At 36.2% G+C, this 21,082-nt stretch overlaps 1 protein-coding gene across 5 annotated transcripts in view; it reads left to right on the top strand.

Annotated features, from left to right (window-relative positions):
- Nucleotides 1–21,082, top strand: part of TTC29 (tetratricopeptide repeat domain 29) — a 226,277-nt gene that overhangs the window by 119,737 nt on the left and 85,458 nt on the right. For all 5 annotated transcript variants that reach the window (XM_038136455.1, XM_038136456.1, XM_038136454.1 and 2 more), the window contains one exon: nucleotides 12,815–13,038. In XM_038136455.1, the coding sequence (XP_037992383.1) occupies nucleotides 12,815–13,038 (224 nt within the window). The remainder of the gene's footprint in view (nucleotides 1–12,814; nucleotides 13,039–21,082) is intronic.

The following is a 21,082-nucleotide window of genomic DNA, read 5'->3' as shown; positions in this document are numbered from 1 at the left end:
ACCCAGTGAATGAAAGGAATCTGGATAACTTTTGATTTCTTACAGCTGAGGTATTTACATTCAGAAGTTACAAGAGACTATGACTGACTTATTATTCTGGAGTATTTTAACAGATCTGGGGTTCAGCACCATCAAAATTAATGAAAGAATTCTAACAAACTGGATTGCTGGTTGCTTAAGTGAGCTGATTTATTTATTTCAATATTTAAATAATAAAAGGATGCATATACAAGGGCTCTAGGCACCTTAACAATGAATATTGCAAGATCACCCTTGCAGCATAAAAACATTCTATCAGTCAGACAGGAATTCCACCAGCTAGTTTCTTGCAAAATAAGCTTCTGTTCTCCTTCCTAGCCTAAGAATGTGCCTGCAAGCCTTCCCTAAAAACTTCCACATTGAAATCTAGAAAATTACTGCAAGTATCAGACCTCAGGGAGCAAGCACAGAAGTGAGCACCTTCCCTTACTGTTCCCCTGGTTCCACACCAGCTGTGGAACTGGCTGCTCTGCTCATTACACTCCAACAATTGTCACAGGCTGAGTTGCCTTCCCAGAGAGCTGTTCCAGTCCTCAGCCCCAGTGGATTTCCACACCATGCCATGGACACAAGTGTTGTCTCTGAGGTGATTACACAGGAGGTCGCTGCTATTTTAGGAAGGAAGGCCTTGGGGCTTTAAAGTGCATTTTACAAACAAACAAAAAAACAATGCAAAAAATCCTCCTAAGTGGTGTTTTTATATCCAAACCCCAAGTCTGAACGTTGTGGCAAAGGAAATCAGCGAGGACATCCACAATGAAGTAAGAATTTTATCATCTGTTCTGCAATACCGATACAAAGTGGAGTTCCCTTTTGTAAGAGGCTGTTTTTCCAAAGTTACCAATGCCTCTTAGAAGATTAAACAGAAATATCATATGTATTCTGCTGTATTTCTGTGGAGATTTTTAAAGTACCTACTTTAAAAGGTTACATTCATGTTCTGTGCATTTAATTCTTTTGGAAATTTAGCTTTTGATAATAAAGCAGCAGTTAAGAAATTTCTTTCTCTCTGTATAATTTACTAATGCTCTTCCATAACCTTGATAAAATAATTTGAGAGCAAACAAAAGGTAGCAAACTAACTACACAGTTACATTAGTATTATGCTAATCTAGTTAGAAAAAACTAAATGCATCAAATGTAATCTAAAACAAATTTATTATGTAAGGCAATGCCATGTCTATTAATGATTTTACTGAAATCAGTATAATGCAGGCATGTCTCAGGCAACGGGTATTATTATTTTAAAAATATGAGAGATGGCTTGTAATATGCTGTGTAGTTTTTCAATATTGTTTCCATTCCAGAAGGAGATTATTACACTTCTTTATAAAAGGACCAAATTTCCTTCCTCTGACATATAAATATCTGTACTTTTGTTTAATATTGAGGTTAACTTTATATGCCAGTGATTGTTGCACCAAGACAAATTCTTATAGACACACTTCTGCTTAAACACCCTTTTTTAAAGTGTATGTTAGGCAAACAACAAATTTATTATCTTCTAAATTAAGGAGTGTATAGGTAGTATCACATTTATGGAAAAAAGCTATATTCTTTAAAATTTTCCTCTAAAATCCTGTCCTTCACAATATTCCTTAAAATTGAGATGAACTATTGCAGGAAAAAGGTTGCAGTTATTCTTGTATTGTAAAATATTGTCCTGTGGTCCAAACTTCAGCAAAAGAGAAGAATTCCATTAAATGTCTTCATGATATAATCTCTTTTTTTTTCCCTGTGGAAAAATGAGGAGATGTTTTTCATTCTTTTTTCTTTGTAATAATTTTTTGTCCCCAGGTTGATATGATAGATGAGGGAGAAAAAGTAGTGCTCAAGAAAGATAGTACTTTAATTATATTAAAACAGGAAAATGCTTTGGTTTTTCATTGATTTTGTTTTGCTTCCTTCTCAAAGAGTTTAACTTGAAATAAGAAGTAAACGTGGTGCAAGGATCTGGAAATGGAAAAGAAAAGTAAAAGTTCATTAATGCTGAATGTGAGTGCTTTCTTGCCACAAAAGCAGGCTTTTGTATGCAGAGGTTGGCTGACTCCTGTGGCCTTCAGTGTGCTTTCCTTGATACCTTCTGTTCTTAGTCTTCACTCACCAAGTCATTAACAGCTCAAAATCAAATTGCAGTAAAAATTAAAAATAATTCATATGACTAAGCTAAGAGTCAAGAAGTTCACGATGAACTGTGAAGTAAAGCATTTTTCATCAAGAGATTGATTTCAGGATTGAATCTTCAAATTAGTTTAGAGCCTAAAATGGGCCAGAATTTGATACTGTCATTCTTGTTTCCTGATCTTTTTGTCAGGGCCAGAAAGATCAAGTAACAGTTCTCTCCTCTTCATACAAAGGAAAATTGTCAAAAGAGGAGCACGTCATCAAAAAAGAGTTGAAGACTAGAAAGATAAACTTTGCAATGTATTTGATTAGAGTAATAGCTTTGATTAGGTGTAACTAAAAAAATAATTACATTAGTGATGTTACTACATTTATTTTAAATACATTTGAGTTGGATGATGGAGTTTTACAGTCTTCAAGGCTCTGGTGGTCAAATGAAATCCAAATTGTTATACAGAGATGGTGAAGGCTTACCTAGGTATGCAGAAAATTTGCATTTGTGTTTTCTGTCTCATGAGTGTGGATCAGTGTGTTATGGAAAGTTTGCTTGATGAATCTGTGTCAGTAAAGACAGGCTCTGAGATGAATTTTTTCAGGCAGGTGACAACATTCTCTTACATGCATTCTGTCAGATGTTTTTGAGATACAGTGGGCTGTTCTGCTTCGAATTCTCCAATGGCTGGCCTACTTTAGGATTAGCTGAAACAGAGAAAGGCAAAGCCTTTAATTCTCAGGTGTTCTGTGTCCTCCAGAGCAGTTATTGGCCATCTCTGCCAATACTGGGAAGGTGGATAATTAAACTATTTTTCAGATTGTTGGCTGCAAAATGGAACATAAAATTTCTGCTGTAGCAGTGAAGAGTGATGAAAATAGTGAAGCATAGCTTCAGTAATCTCCCTGCAAAAAGAGCAGAGGGACTTTCAACCAAGTTTGGCTGATCCAGCTTAATAAACCCAGCCTTGTGATTAGTTGAGCCCATCTTTCAGGATCCAGACAAGTGCTTTAGAATAAGATGAATTAGACTTTTGAAGCACCTGTTTCTCTCCATTGCTTATAGAGAGATCGTAGGGTGACGAGCTCAGATGTAGACACATAATTTACCACTCAATCCCATACTGCAGAACTATGGAATTTTGAAAGCTGTAAAAAGGATGAGGTAGAGGTCTTAGAGACTGCTTCCTGAGGCAGCGTTTTTACAGGAAGAACAGAAGTGACCTGACATCCATTTTAAAACTTCTGTTGGCGGCATCTGAAAAAAAAAATTATTTTCCCATTCTTCAGTCAGAAACAAATTATTTACTACTCTCCCCAAGTTTCTGCTCTTTTCAGTGTCAGCATCAGCTAAGTAGAGTTAAGGAAAAAAGATGTGGAAAAATTTGTGAGGGATTAAGTGTTAGAGGAGTTTGTAGAAATAAATTATTTCTTTCCTACATCCATACGTCTTCTACCAGTGATCTCTGAATACTCAGCCCTATCTGTCCTCCAGGACTAAAGAGGGAGAAACTTTCTCACCTTTATAGAGGCCGGGATGATCTGGAGAGTTCACTGAGGGAGAAAAATGGGATTTGTTGGCTGATGGATAGGAGAAGACCTGCTGTGAAGGTTTGTTCTCTATTTTCATCATAGCCATGATGGACTAGTAAGCCTTAGTATTAGACTGGGATTTTTCTGACCTTGTCCTTTGTTTGTAATTTATTTCAATCATGAGAGTTGTTTCAGTACTCAGTTTTTTATTTATTTGCTTCTTTATCTGTCTGTATTATATGCATTGAAGGACCACTGCTTTAAGGAAGCTGAACACAAATAGCTGATTGGGGATTTGATTAACCCATACTTTTAGTAGCTGTCACCTCTACCACATAAATTAATAAGGTGACTTCTTAGCTTACTCAAAAAATAGGTGGGGACCTTTTTTTCATTGACATCATATTGTCATATTGTCTTTTTCACTACCTGAATTTTTTACTGGGGCTTGCCAAATTGAAGGGGCTTGGTCTAGGCACGGGGGTTTTATGTTGTAGGGTAGATTGACTATTTCTCTGTTAGTAAGCGAGGCTCTTGAGGAAGAGAAGAGGAGCACTACCAGAAAAAAAGTGAGGAAAATATCTTGTTGGTATGGGATTAAGGCAAGGAAGGACAAGGTGCATCTGCTATTACTAGCAAGCTTGCCAAAGGTAATTTGGGATGCAGACAGATAATGTGTCAGAGCAGATTCTGCTTTTCCCTTGTATTTCTGCCCTCGACTGGACAATGTTTTGTTCCAGTGATGCACTGCTGTGAGCTGCTTCCATTTCTTCTGTGTACAACGCTGTGGAGACAGAGGGAGGCAGGAAAGCTGAAGGAGATAGCAGCAAACAGAGAAAGAAGTGAACTTCTTTCCCTTTCATGTTCAGTCCTAGCAAGACTTTGCTGTTCTTCCTGATGTCAGTCTTTGGACAGGACCTGTAAGCACCTTATGGCCCTCTTTGTTCACATTACTCTGGTTGAAAACTGGTGGAATGTTGTGTAAACTCATTTACATTTTATGAGGGTATTTCTTCACTTTTAGATACTAAAAACTATGGAAGAGGGTAAATCAGAACCAAAGAAATTCATCCTTTCATGGTAAAAGAAATTTTAAATTAAGGCACTCTGTCCCAAACTCCCTGCTGGTTGTGGAAAGGGAGATGGCACAAGTCACTTAGTGAGTTAGATGATAAATTTTAAATTCCTTTCACAATATTATTTAAATATGTATTTTTTCAGTCTGAATAATTCCTAACAATCTCGCTTGCCAGGACCAGGATTCAATGTTTATTAAACAACTTTCAAAAAGAAATTTTAGAACTTGGAGGCACACATTCTTTTTGGTCAAATGAATGATCTCTGTGAATTTTGGGCCTGATAAGCATATTATTTAGTGTAATGAGGCAGTGATCTGAATAACAGAACTGTGTAGGAAGCGGATGGTTTGCCTTTCCTAAAGAAACTTCTCTGTGCATTTGTGTAATGTGGAAGATTTTTCTTGAAAAGGTTAAAAAAAGTTCTAATCAACTTCTGTACATTATGTAGAACTTCATTTTCTAAACTCTGCAAAAGAAAGTTTCATATTTAATGGGAAATCATGAATTATTCCATTTATTATCTACTTCCTCCTTTCAAAGACATGATCTGGATAAAAGGCGGGGTGAATAATTTCAAAAAATACAATACATTTTTAATGGGAAGGTGCAAACTACAGATTCTCATGACTATTAGCAAGTATAGAGGAAACAGAATTTTACTTGCAAAAACTCATCAAACTCTTGCAAAGATAAAATACATGACATACTTTAATAAAGAAGAACACAGTGAGCTGAAGTTTTTCTTTTTTTATGTAACTTGTTGTTTTTACTAAGTTTGGTCTTACGGTTTTTTAGTGCTTTCATTTCTCAGTAGTTCAACAATATTTACTACTGAAGATAATGTACAAGGAGTATACAACTGACTTCTATTTTTAAAACACTCCATAAAGGTGAAGCATCTCTAACACACAAAAAGAGGCTGAAATGAAGAAAGATTGTCTAATCTGCCTTGGTACAGTCATGACTTCCTAATAATTTTCACCATGAATCCTGCATTGTGTAAAATCCTCACTTTTCCTTTTTTCTCAATCTCTGTGTGGTCTATTTGTCCTTATCCTACTGAGTAAATTTAGCTGGGGACTTGGATAAGAGATCTCCTAAACAAAAGAAAAATAATTGCTCATGTCAATACTGCAATAAATGCAAAACCTTGTAGAGGGTTTTATGAAATTTCATAACAGCAGCTTGAGAGGATACAGAAAGTGAATAATTATGTTTATCTGTCCTGCACTCTGTAAAAGAAACTTGCAGAGAAATTTAATGACTGCTTTGATATCATGCAATCAAATGGAAAGGATTCCAAACTCACATGCTTCTAGCTCTCGGACTGTCAGGTCAGCTCTGAAATGAAAGAGGGAAGTTGAGAAATACTTCATTTTGATAAATAGTAGTCCATAAAATATGGTTGGAATTACTTTTGGTGAAGGAACATTATTAATTTAGAAATAAAAGCAGAAAGATTAATGAAGATAATGGTTTTTTCTGATTATTCTGGAAGTAATCAGAGGTGTGTTTACTTTTGCAAGATGAACATTTTTGTAAGGGTAGAGTTTTTATCTTTATTTTTAGTGGGTTTTTTGCATTTATGTTTAGGGGCAGAATGTTTCAAAAGTTCATTCCGAAATTTATATATCCATTTTCTGGGTTAATGAGGATTCTTAATTATTACAGTGCTTACATTCATTTTAAAACACTTTTTATGTGTCATCCTTTGATGTTTATAATTGATTAATTTTTCATTTTATGTAGCTTTGAACAAAAGGAAGTGAGTTCAATATATGTGTTCTTTGCAGGATCCTACTGACAGGGTGTGCCTCTCCCTTTGATTGCATGATTTAGGTAATAGTGTGGTTTGACAAAAATCCAGTGACTGAGGCAGAAGATGGAAAACACTGCATTGTTAATATTTCTGGATATATAGTTCCATAAAGCTTTTCTTCTTTAAAAAATCTGTATTGTTACAAGTCAGTTCCAAGTGCTGTTTTTCCCTCTCATGATGTGTACAAATTGTCGTGCTATATTTTTTATTTATAATTAGAATAGGGAATCCTTTTTATAACATGTTGGGGGTTTGTGGATTTTATTCTTTTTTGTAATAGGATATTAGCTATTTCAAGTTTGTAATTTGGAATTAAAAAGCAGGCACCCCACCCCAATGTAATTTAACACCCAGCCTTAGTAGTAAAATATTCTGAAGTGTAAGCTGTCTATTACTGCTTAATGGCATTTACTGTACTGTCATATCTTTTTTTAATGAGATTACTATAGTCTACAATTTAACATATTACCATGCAGTAAATATTTCATTAAAAGAAAAGTATTTAAATGGACAGTCTTTAAAGCAGGATTAAAGAGGCTGTGCCCTGATGCAGTTAAATAGCTTTGTATCTGTAGCAGTACATGGTACTGAAATGTGCTGGGTGCCTGGACCATACAAGGGCTTGACTTACCAAAATGCTTGTGTGGATAAATTTTCCCAGAGAACTGGGATAGCACAGGACTTGGATGTATTTTTGAGTTAGCTGTGTGCTCACCTTTGGTGCGTGGCAGCCCAGGGACATGGCAGTGTGGACAGCAGCATTGTGAGTACAGAGGCTGACACCGCTGGAACCTGGGTGCTAAAGGCACGTCACCTTCCATATCTGCCAGGTGTTTACATGAGCACTTTCTGTGTTCAACAATTCCCTGCACAAAATTTAGCTCATTTTGGGCATGGGTCACCGACGGTGTTGCAAAACTGTTCTTGGCTTTTGGCTGTCCAGCTACAATTAAATAGTAATTCCTCTTTCAATTCCTAGACAGAGCAGCCTGAATTTATAAATTTTTACAGCATATTTGGCTTTTTTGTATTTTATGTACTATATTTGTTTTTACTTAATGCATATATTTTTCAAATTTTAGGGAGTAAATTTTGGTATTCCCATGTTTATGATGTGGGTTTTTTTGCATAAAGGTTAAGCAAAAAGTAGCTAAGTATTCACATACTTTATGTAATATAAATTTTTTTGGAGATTTATATACAGGAAATAGGGGGGGGAGTAAAATAAATTTGTTTAAATAAGCATAAGCAAAAATATATTTATTATTTTTTCATAATTTTGTGATGCTTATCTAAGGCATTTGTATCAGTCATTGGCTTGCCAACTGCAGAAGGAAATCCCAAGTGAATGAAACCTATTTGAATACAGTTTTTAAACATTATAATAATTGGTAGAGTAATTATTTTACACTGGAAGTACACTTTAATATTTTATATACTATCGTTGTTTAATCCATGCCATTTTGTTCTTTACAAAATGGGATTGCTACAGTACAATACAACTACTTGTATTGTAATCAGCAGCTGGAATTAACTGGAAATACTAATTAAGCCCTACAAAATCAAAATATATGAAACCTAATGTTAAATATATATTTTTTTATATATATATAAAATTGCCATCTGAAAATATTAGTGTTCTGGATTTATTTTGCATGACTGTAATTGACCGCATCAGACAGAAGGCATAGAGGATTAAGCTCCTGATTAATGATTCTGTTATGCTATACTGACTGTTTTGATTATTTCTAACACCACTTCCTGCCTCTTGGCCTCTTAATTTCCTTTTTCTGTCCTCTCTTTCAGTTTAAAGGGTAGAATGCAGATAGCCTTATTGTGGAGGATTTTAAGTTGGAGGGAATGTTGTGAGGTACTCTGTTGATCTCCCAGCACTGCTTAAGGATCTTTTAAAAGTGCGATACCATAATAGAGGAAAGTCCTTGAGACAGTGTAATTTCACTGTGTAAATTTCTGTGTAAAAACTGTGTAATTTGTATAAGTTCACACAAACAACAGTGTAATTTCATTAATCTCACTGAACATTGCTATTCTTCCACTGGTAAAGACAGATTAGAGTCAGGTTTCCATGATTTCTCAGCATGACTTAAGATTGTTTTGTAATAGCAATGATAATGCAAAAAGAAATCCATGTAAGAAAATTACTAAAGTAGCTGTATAGTTTAGGAAATAATTTAAATGTCTTTAGCAATATCTGAGTACACTTAAATTAAGCACAGTGTTAACAGCTGTCTTTTCAAGCTCTCAGATCCACATTCAATATAGCTCCTTCCACCCGTGTGATATTACGTGGCACAAAATCGTCACCTGTACCAAGATGCCACTAAAATGGCAACTTTAACTTTTGATTATTTATTTAGTGCTGAAAACTCTTGTGACGTACAACCCCCATCATGACACAGAGACCCTCAGAAGCTCACAGAATTTTTCAGCACTTTCTGATGCAGCGCTGCATCACAGTACCTGCTGGTGTAGGATCAGATCCACCTGGAGCTCATTGCCCAACCTGTGTAAATAAACATTTAGCAACATCACGGGGTAGCAGCAGTGACAGAAATGAGTGCACATGCAGAGGATCGGGGGATTCTTAGAATCAGCTGGCTCTGTGGTGTGTTGTTCTCATCTGTTGAGTTTCATGGATGAGAAAAGCAAACCAATTCTGCTTTAAATTAAAACCTGAATAATTGGTATCTTTGTTTTAACCATAAATATATAGAGATGCTCCAAATTTCATTTTAGAATAGTTTGCTTTAAAAAAAATCCATCTGAAACCTTTTTCTCTGGCATGATCTCATGATCGCCCTAGGGAGGACTTTGGGGTTGCAGTCACATCACATTCAGTTTCAAAATGAAACTCGGCTGACCTTACAGAGCTGTCTGCTCACTCAGGTCTGACACATCCCGTGGCTTGCAGGCGGCCGTGCGGGCCAGGCGAGCACTGTGGTCGCCCCTCGCCCTGTGCCCTGTGCCGAGGCACGGCCGGGCCCTTTGTTCTGCGCCGGGATCCGCGCATCCCGCCTGCAGTTTCCCACATTTCCAGTAGATGCCCCCAGAGACCATTAAACCCCGAGAACGGCTCCGCTCCGAGCGCAGCGAAGGGCAGGCAGTCTTCTCTCATTTCGCTCCTGGAAGTAACTTAATTGTTCAAAGGAAACCTCAAGTCAGCGCGGAGGAATGCAGAAAAAAAACACTCGCTTGCTTAACAATAAATCATAATATATTAGGTGACAAGGTTCAAAAGTGTTTAGTGTAAGGTTGCTTATCAATGTAGAAACATACTGCACTAATGCTAACAGCGGGATTTTATAAAATAAATCACAGAATCAACGAATATCCTGAGTTGGAAGGAACCTTAGGTATGATGTTTTGACATTGATATTAGAAATCAAGTAATCTTTAGTTATCTAAAACACGAGCTGTTCTGCTTAACCTCAGATTTTACATGCTGCATGACATCATAAAAAGCAGGATGGAAAGTGTTTTGAGGACTGAGGATTGAGGATTTATAGTTTATCTCAAGATATCATGAAAAGTTTACTGCTCTCACCTACATCATGCCTCTTTTCAAAAGGAGTGTTTGATCGGGGGAAAAAAGGACCCTGGAATTTTCATCTGGAAATTTTAATCTGATAACTGTAACTATTTTAGATATTATTGCAGTGTCAAGCTCTTTTAGGTGATACAAATACCATTTATCCTCATAATACCATTAATCTCTTGCCCAGTTTTACTGTTTGTATGTGATCAGTCACTTGTAGCTTATATATTACAGAAACTTAAGGAAACAATAGTATTATTATTGTATGCTTTGTGCATAATAACTGACATGACTTTCATTTTTATGCCACTAAATTTGAAGGGTTTTACAATAGATAGCTTCATTGCTTGTATGCTAAAATCAGTCCTCTTTGCCTCAGAAAACAATGTGCTCTGCACAGTAGGATTATCTCAGCATTATTTCAATTTCTCCATTAATTGGGATGGGATTTGTTAAAACACTCTTGACACTGGTTTTTAAAAATTACATGGTTTACTACATGTTTTGTTTTCCTGTGCTGGTTTGCTAATAATGCTTTCTTGTGGGGAAAATGTGCTTTGACTTCAAGTAAAATACATCAGTCTACAGAAAATAACATGGACACAGTTTTTCTATGTGTATGAATACTGGTTCTGTGCCCAGTGAGTGTGCAGTGAGTGTTTAAAAATTACCTGAATGACATTTTGGGTAGTGACTGCTGAGATCTTTTAGCACTACTTCCTTGTTTACTTCCAATACATCTCCTGATCTAATGCACGTACACACACAAACATATATAGATCCCATTGTATAAATGAACAGACGTGTGTGCCTGCTATGCAGATTGTTATTCCACTTCTCTGAGTTATATTACTGTAGGATTCAGTCATTGGCTTTTGGAAGTTGGTAGGGATTTTTTACCTATGCTCTTCAGGGTTTTTTAATTACATAGAATTTTTAAACAGTAAAGAAAAAGATATTCCATATAAAAAATAGATAATACACTGCATGGTATTAGCATAGTATCTTTACAGTTTTTTGAAGCTATATACTCTACATTTGGTATATGTCAAATATAGCATATTCTAGCAAATGAAAACTTAAATGTTTAAACATATTTTTCATATACTTTTATAATGTAAATGTTGCAAATTTTATGGTGCAGAATAGTTATATCTTTTCCCTTATCTGTGTGAGAAATGTGTGATTTTCAATCTCAAAAAGCATCCATTTATATATTAAACACAAATTCAGTACTGTCTGGTCTAAATTGTATCAGGATTATTTAATATTTTTATGCTCAGTTCTGCAACTGAAATGTGAAAAGTACATGTGAAGAATTATTGTGCATCTCTGTAGTAAGAGATTTTATTTTAATTGCATCAAATATGAAATAATGCAGATTATTTGCTGCCTATATCTTACATTGCTGTCTATTTTATTGACATCTAGCTAAGAAGTTTTTCACATCACTTCAATTGTATCAACATTGTTAAAGAATTGCAGTAGCTCTTTTTAAGATCAAAGTGTTAGTTTCATTGGGCTATTATTATTAGATCTGAATTTATTACATACACTATAAATCTCATTTTTCAGAATTCCATATTCATTTTAAAGCTGAGATAATTTGAATTTAAATGGTTTTTAATCTAAAAGGACAGTTTTGAAAACAGTTTGGTAACTTCGTGGAATATACAAGATAAAGGTAACACATCTGTGTCCTTGACATTTTACTGAGGTAAAAGTTGGTTTTCCCAGACTGGACAACCATCCCTGCAAGCCTTTACATCTGTACCTTTGTGTTGCAGTCTCATTGGACTCATAGTTTTCTCCAGAATAGGACACAATATGATTGTTTCATGACATATAAAAGAAATATTTTGATTATTTCCATAAATAATACCTCCAAAGGTGTATTACCACTTGAGAATATTTGATTCCACAACTTTTTGATATGCATATCTTATCAGAGTTTACGAAGGCACTAAATTCAATAAAAATTCATCATAGCATCACTTATTTGTAAAATTAGGGAGAAATTACCAAACTTTTGCATCACTAAACCAGCTGAAGTTATATGCTAAATGGAAGGAAAATAATATCTAATGATTCTGGCATATCGTATGTTTCCAGCATAGCATTTTTTTACATTTTTAACGCAAGCCATCCTGTCCTACAGCAAAACTATTTAATGTATATATATAACAAAATGTACATATAACATATAGCAATATATATATATATATATATATATATATATATATATATATAACATATAATAACAATGTTATATGTAACAACATAGATGTTGTTTTGACATGAGCCTCAATTTTCCCTGTGCACTGTCTTAAAGCAAACTAAGGGTTCATTGTGTTTTCATGGACTAATGTAAACATGGGGGGGGGAGGTTTCCCATCAGTCAGCCTTTTCTACCAAATATCAACTAAAGAATAACAGTGTATTTTTGACCGTGTTTTCAATGTATATGTTGGTATTTATTGATTATTGCCATGTTTGCTTCCCTAGGGTATGGCATTTGCAAACAGATTTTAGCGGGGGAAATAATACCCACTCCCTGCTGCTGAACTGCAGAGGTCTCTTCCTGAAAGCTGTTGCAGTTGTCTGCACTTATTTGGTAAGGTGGAGAACAGAATACAAGTTTAAAGGCTTAAAATCTCCCTTTCTTATTCCCAGTTACAGGAATTCATACAAGAAGAACATCTGCATAGACATGCTGCGCCGGGGTTATCACAAGTCCTTCTCTGAGCTCCTCACTCTGATCCAGAAGTGGAATGCCTTCAGGGAGGCTGCAGGGCCTGGGTCAGCCATATGGCATGAGAAGTCCCTGGAGGAGCAGCCTGATAAGCTGGATCAGCTTTACCACTTCCTGACCGGGGCTGAGGCAGCCCAGCGAGCAGGTAAATGGGGGGATTGTGGGTAGCGGAGCAGCGGGAGCCGCAGCCGCCAGTGCCTGGGGGAAGCTTCCAAATTGTTTCATGTATGAATTTGAAACGCTACTGCATCTTAGCACATTGCAGCCTTAGTCAACTGAGCTGTATTTATAGAATAAATGATTAGGAGCTGCAGATATCAGGAGAGGTTTTGTGAAGGAAGGCAAAAAAGGAAAAAACATGTAGAGTGAATTTTGATAGCATCAGAAATGTTTGATGTATTTATAGCTTTGATAACATCTCAATTATTTCCTCATAGTTTCATTATTTATTGTTTTTCTTCCTCTATTGATTTGAGTAGCTGGTTTTGTATTAGAAAAATTTAATAGGTGAAATGCTTTTTCACACAGTAATACTTTTATAAATCTGTTTTTATTAAATACCCTGCTAACTGTGTTTGGATTTGTGACTGACTTAAAAAGGATTGTGAACATGTCAAAGAAAATACAGCACACAGATGTAACATGCCACCTGTGAATTACTAGATATTAGTGAAGACATAACTCCAAATTACTGTATTTTCTCTATTGCCTACTATTTACTAAGCACTCATATTTATCATTTCCTTTTACTATACATAGTAACATAATTTACTTCATCTTTCTCCATTGGAATAATTGCAGGGATGGAGACAGACAAAGCTCTACCTGCAATCTTGTTTCATAGCTGAGTTGATATCAGTGTAGTTGTCTTGTTTCAAGTTGCATTTTGATCATTACAAATATGAAAACCTACAGTAAAGCTTGTAAATTTGGAATCTAAGGTTTTTGACTGAAATTTAGAAACAGGCAACTTCATTTCAAAAAAAAGGAACAGCAAAATAAATCCTTTTGGCACTTCCAAAAATGTTAATTTTAAATGTTTATTTGATGCTTGCCATGAAAGCCAAAAGTTATGTTTCTTTAGAATTAATTCTTGACTGGAAGTCCAGCAGCCATAATTGGAAGGAATCTTTAGCTTTGCCTGGAGTATGACTAAAAACCTTAATAGGCACCCCTGTATCTTGCAGAATATGAGAGAGAAGTTTGGGGCTTGGTCTGCCCTGGCAGAAGCATTCTGCCAATATCTGATGGTCAAAAAGTACTAGATGTGGCTTATCTCAATGGGCCTGCTCCCTGCAGCCACTTGAGGAGAACAGTTTGCCTGCCTCCAGTGCATGATATTTTTCAGTGTTAGAGGCTGATGTGTGACAGCAGAGGTGGCAAACATGCTCCCAGAGAGGCAAGGCATTCCCAAATGTGCAGTTCCTGCCCTTCTGTCACTGAACCTGGCATTTCTTGTGTGCTGGGCTCTGTAAGTGAGTCTTTCACCTCTCTCAGAGACAAGGTACCACCACCAGATGCCTGATTGCACCTTGCCTCTAGGAGACATTATCTCCCAACTTTTCCCATTGATTAAAATGAAAGAAGAAAAAAATAATGAGGACTTAAGAGTTGGCCAGCGTTGTTACTGAATTGCTGATCAGGGCATAATTTGTTTTGATTGTTTTCACCGGTTTCAATGCAAATCTTTGCACAAATGTCTTGTGTGTATAAAATGACGTTTGAGTTGTCTGGCACATGAAGGAGTGGATGGTAATTCCTGTTGCAGGTCTGAGAGCCAGCAGTGCTGTGAAGATTCACATGAATTGTGCAGCTCATCAAACACTAATTCAGTAGTTCTGCTAATCCGGTTACTCTCTGATTCTAATCAAATTGCTTGGGGCTCTGGCTTATGATCTCCCGACAACTCCAGTTGACACCATTTAAGAATAATTCAGCAGTTCACCTCAGCTGGAACTTATCATGATGTAGCAGCCACAACAGCAGCTGACCTGCATTTGCTCTTCAGCTGCCACAGTTCAAGCTTAAAAGGGTGAAGGTAATATTTGGGTCAGCAAACGGTGAGAGTTTCGTAGTGTGGTTGATGTTGCTAATATTAGATTGGCTGAAATTTTACCTATCTTGGGTAACAACTGGGCTGACAAAGAGATAGCAGCTATAAATGATCACCATAAAAAATTCCTTACTTGTAAGTTTTTTTATGAATTGAAACTTCACAAAATGTTGGGGTTTGAACTGGAGTGGTATGTGGAAAGCAAAACACTTTGTCAGTAAATCATTTTCTTATTTGTTATTTAATTTTTCTTACCTGTTATTTATGGATAATAAGGTATTACTGTCTTAATTTTGAATATAACTTAGAACTTCTAATTTTAGAGTTTTATGGTACTCACAATAGTGGACAGAGAAAGCTATGTACACATTCAGTTCTCATATTTATTGGTGGAAAGTGTTAATGTTGTAATGGTTTCCACAGTTTACAGTTCTAGGACACTACAATTCTAGACATAAATAATTTGCTTGAACTGAATCAGAGCCATCCATCACAATGTGCAGGCTGATATCAAAGAGCTATTACTTTCTTTACTGCTGGGTTTGAAAATAGTAACATTTTGTTTACCAGCATTACACTGATTGCCTTTACACACACCAGTAGAGGTTCTCTCTGTTTTCATTTTTAATAGAATATTTTGGTTGAACTTCAAATTATACAGGAGTTGTGTTTTTTTTAATTGCCTATTAACTGTACTTTACTGTGTGCAAAGAAAACAGCTTTTCTGGCCAACTTAAACTCGTTTTTGTTGCATTTGAATATCTCCCAAGTATTTAATAAATAGAGAGGGAACTTTGATCCTTGCAGCTTCTCAGAAAAATGACTGATGGAGTTATTTTGGTCTGAGTTCAGCATCATTCTAAAAGCACTGGCAGAAATATTGCCAATGCTTGACTATATTTTTATCTTGCCTTCTTTACACAAGTAAAGTAAAAGTTTCTGACTTCGAAATTGAGGGAGTTTTAATTATTCTTTGAAGTTCCTTTATCCTGGACTAACCTCTTTTTTTACTAGTTCTGGTTTCAGGAGCTATGGGGAAAAAAAAAGGGGGTAGTTGAGTTGTTTAAATATGTATAGTTGTAGGTCTTTTTACAGAAGAATGCAGGATAAATGCCAGAGTAATGGATCTGCACAGCTCAGCATTTGATGTATACAGTGATTTCTTGGCACATATATGGAAATACTGGGGGTTCCTTCAAAAAGCAAGCTGTATTTTGAATTTATCGGTACTGATAGAACTCTATCAGTATAGAGTGAGCTGTAGACATTGAAAGGAATGCAAAGTGAGTTCCAGCTCAAGAACAATTAAAGGAAGAGCTGTTCCAGCTGTTAACTCTGCTTTGCCAGAGCAGGAATGCAAAACCAGGGAAACTGCCACAGTTCAGTGGCTGCAGCATGAATTGGGCACTCAGCACTGTAGTGGCAGATCACTGTGCCAAAGCCAGAGGATGGAATCCTCGGGTATGAGCACACCGTCAGAAGGGCAAGATTCTGCTTATTAGCTGATCACTGGAGCAGCTGCTGGAAACCAGGAGTTAAAATCTGGGAGCTGCTGCCCTTCTAAGATTCCACCTGCTCCTGTTCCTGACCCCACTCAACCTTTGTGCTATGCTGTGTGCTAAATGCTGAATCTGTGCATGTGCTGCAGGCTGCTGACCCTTGTTCTAGGCGGTGCCAGACACACGCCATTAGAAAGAAGTGACAACTTGGTTTTCTTTCCCTCACTTCAGTGTTGAGAAAAATTTTGATAGTAGGAGTTAACATTAATTTTTGTTGTAAAAGATGTCTTTTCATAAAATGTATGAAGAAAGCATGAGTATTTGATGTGCATGCACTGGAGAATGTTTGTCCAGTATACTCAAGGTTGAAAACAGAGTTTAGCATTTTACAGTAGAAAGCTTTTCTGTAAGGTTTCCCACTTATGCCTTAGGCTTGGGCTAGAAACATTGCAATAATCATATTTCCCATGCTATTTTGAAAAAAAAAATGGAAATAAGTTATGCCTTAAAAGAAAAAAAGTATAACAAACCCTCTTTTAATGTTTGCTTGGATGAGGCATAGTTTTGTTTGCTTTTGAGGGGCTGGGCAAGGGAATGCTGTTTTATTTTCTAAGCAGGTTTGTCACTCCCTACTTAATATTTTATCACAGGAAAAAATGCAGCAGTTGATGGAGACCAGTGGAGAATTTTATTATTTTTGTAGTTATCTCACAAAAAGTTGAAGTGATTCTGTCCAGGAAAGAAACCAAACCATCTCAAGATACAGGCACTTGTAGAACTATCATTGACTTCAACAGAAGCAGCACTTTTTGGAAAATTTCTGTAGTATGTTTTTGTTGCAGTAGCTTGGAGTTCCCTTTTAGCATTTCAGATTACCAGTTAATTGACTTATCATTATAAATTATAAGTTATTATCATTAGCTGGTTTTATCCTTTACCCAGTAAAATTATATCCTGACCATTTCCATAGCATTTTTTTATGCATTGAATAAGCATTTTCCCTATATGTACTTGGCAGTGTTCGGAGTGGTGCGCTCTGTGTACACTCCAGGAAACAGTCCCTGCCTGAAACTTGGTGTCATCATGCTCCAACTCACATTTTCACTTTCTTCATTTGTGGACTTACAGCTAAACATTCAGGAAAAAAAGTTTATCCATTTATGAATAAACTCTCTGAAAAAAGGAGTGATTAAGGAGTCTTCTACTTATAGATGTAGAGGCATCCTTTTTCTGAACAAGCAAAAGGGACTGATTCTTTGCCATGTATAGAGCCAGGTGGAAATAACTGATTGCAGCACCATATTCAACTGAAGTTTGTGCTTCTTTTTGGTCCAGCATTTTCCATCCTGGATCTTTCTCTGTGTATTCATGCTCTGAAGAATTCTTCACAGCATCAGCTGTCTTGCTACTAAGTCACTGATTTTGATCTTTCTGGCAAAAGAAAAATTATTCTTCCAGCACTGTGTCTCATTCTGACATAAAAATTACTCCTAGTGACTTAATTGACATAAGGCCACACCTTTATGTGCCTTCAAGAGTGAAGGGTCAGTTTTAATCCACTCATACACACTTTAAACAGCTAACTGGAAGATGAGTGTTAACACCTGTTGAAAAGGTTCCATATGGCCTTTGTCTGGCAGGAGCAAAGCACTGACTGGTGGCTTTTTGAGTGGGAAATAAGGACTCATAGCTGGATGTTGAAAGATTTCTTTCTGATACCTGTAGTTTAAAAATCAGTGCAAGTTCTTGTTAATGGAAAATGGACCACCTGCCTCTTTTATTCTTCAAAGGAAACACCGAGCCAGGATCTCTTCCTGATGTTTCCATCTGTTCTCTAAAGACTATTCCCATACTTTTTTCCCTTTCTTCCACTGCATCCTGTCACAAAGGAGATCAGAGAGTTGGACTTGAGTCACACTAGGATGCACTTGTAAAAGTCTGGGGTTTGGGGTTTGTTTTATGGCCTGCGTATCTGGTCAGCCACTGTCCAAGACAGTGCCAGAGACGAGGTTGTCTTCGTGCACTTCTCATTGTTATGCACCAGCAGGATCGTCATCAGAGGGTCACATTAAAGTTCATTCAATCAAAGCCGTGGCAGTAGCTGGAGTCTGCCTCGGGTCACTTCCATCCCTTGGGATTTGTAGGGCACTACCTGCAGTTATTTGCATAATTTTAGGTCGCATAAGTGCCTTGATACTTTGTAGCAATGATTTCAGAGGAGCAAATCTGTATCCAGTGTGCCTGTATCCAATGATGATCCAATTATCTCTTCTCTTTCTGGCTTATTGCAACCATTTGTATGCATCCTCTGGTATCTTTGAGTTCATTTTCACTTAGCTGTGATCTAATGTGTATTATTATCTTTATGTTAGTGGTTATAATTAGGTTTTGTATTTCACTGCTCATGTGGCCCTGTGCTTGTAATTGTGGGAAGCTCTACCTCTACTTCTGAGATAATCTCTAAAAGCATTCCCTTGTGCTGCAAGCATTGTTCAAGATAAATCTCATCCGAGAAGTGTCTGCTTTTCTTCACTGAGAGGAAAGGAATCTTAGGTAACTCCTATCCATATCTAAATTGGTTAGGTTGGATGAATCCCAACTGGGTGTTGAGTTTATCGGTGTGTGTTGTCCTGGTTTTGGCTAGGATAGAATTAATTTTCTTCTTAGTAGCTGCTACAGTGCAGTGTCTTGGATTTAGTATAATGTTGATGTGTGTGATCGGTAATGATGTTGCATAGATGTATAAATATATGTTATAAACATATCCAAATACAGGCATATATGTGTACATATGTGTGTGCATATACACGGCCCAACCCAGTTTTGTTATTTCTGTTCCGGAATCATTTGAAGAGGTTTTTATGAGGCTGTTGTACCAAAATAGTCTTAATTTCTAATGTATAAATGTGTTTTAAACGATGTAGACTCCAGGATATTCTGAAAAAGAGGCACCCAAGAGGTGCTTTTTCAGTCCTGAGGAGAAACAAAAGGCATGAAAACTCACAGCCACAGCCATGAAGAATATTCAGATTAGGAATACGTGAAGTCTGTATATTGATAATTATTCCTCTCAAAGCTGAATTTTGAAACTTAAGCTGATGTTTTGGTTTAAAACCTTAGATGCAAATGATGAGATGATAATCTAAAAGTGATTTCTGAGCTATTTCTTTTTTGGTGATTTTAAAGAGATTGTGAATCACTCATTTCTTGGAAGGGATGTTATCTCTTTTAAAATACTAGAAATAGAAATGTATATAATATACATTGCTTCAGAATCATAATTTTATATATTTTAATGGGAATTATTAGAAAGGTAGAAATCTGAGGTTACAACTTCATGGAAGGCAAAATTCTGAGAAAAATAAAAAAGCAAAATAATAAATAAAATGAATAAAATAACACAAGCAGAAAAAAAAGTATTGTTTACCATTAGAGGAATGAATTTCTAAATTAAAAGATAAAGAGTGTTCAAGAATGGGGAAAATGTTTCAGCTTGATTTCAAAAAACTTTAGGCAGGAAGAATTCAGACAATGTTCTCTGAAATTACCAAGATGGAGAAAAAAGGAGGAGAAACAAGTAGTAGATGCACATCTTGAAGACTACAGACATGATTAGGTGGTAGTCCTTTTCGTCAAAAGAATAAAATCCTTACTGTGTTGTGCAACACACTGAAGAACTTTATCTAGATATTCAGTATTCAAATAACAGTCATGACAACAGAGAGAGAATGAGGAGAGGTTTACATTTCTTCAATTAGATAATATGTAATTTGTAATTTTAAGACAGAACATACAAGTGATGAGGCTGACAAATCTCTCCTGTGTGGTTTAGTGATGAATTTAAAGTACTTGTTTGAGTAATTGCTGCTGTGTGTTCCAAATAGTGTGAGTGACTTGCATAGGTGGTTCAATTTAGAGTCATTAAACTCACCCTTTTGGAAGTTGCATTTCCCCCAATTCTTTTTATAGATAGCAGAAGAAGAGAATTTAACTGCATCTTCTGATTGAAGTGTTTTGGTATGGTTGTCATAGTTTTAAAACACTTGGGAAAGATTTGGACTTCAAAATCTTGTCTATGCTGAAAAGATTTATTTTTTTCCTAGTCGATTTCTGTGTGGTGCTCCATACCCCGAATTAAGAGGGGGTTTTCTTTTCTCCATTTTCTCTCTTTTTGAGCAAAGCTTACCAATTACAGAGCTCCCGAAAACAAAGCAGTTCTTTTCACACATCCAGCTTAACCAAAAAGTCTCTTACCTGCTGCCAGACCTTTGCTTCTTAACTCCTACTTTACCCAAATATATGGCAATTCCTTTTAGAGCTGGCTGTTGGGGTCATATTCAGTTAATAGCCACAAACACACTAAGTAGCCTACCAAAACTGCAATGGAATTTTAGCTAATTATTCAGTTTCACATCTGGCAGGAGTAGAGTTTGCACAGAAAATTAATTTCTAATAGCCATGAAACATATAGGCTCATGCTCTACTTTAATAGATTTTTCAGCCTCATATAAGAAATAGATCTTTCAAATTCACTTTAGGGTGGAACAGTATGATAAGATTTGTTAGGAAATGTTTAGATTTCTACTCCAAATTAGTAAAGTTTTGGAATAATTCAAGGCTGATATCTTGTGGGGTTT

Source organism: Motacilla alba, chromosome 4 (genome assembly GCF_015832195.1).
Source record: "Motacilla alba alba isolate MOTALB_02 chromosome 4, Motacilla_alba_V1.0_pri, whole genome shotgun sequence".
Lineage (NCBI taxonomy): Eukaryota > Metazoa > Chordata > Aves > Passeriformes > Motacillidae > Motacilla > Motacilla alba.
Note: the sequence above shows the minus strand (reverse complement) of the source record. Positions and strands in the feature narration are given on the sequence as shown.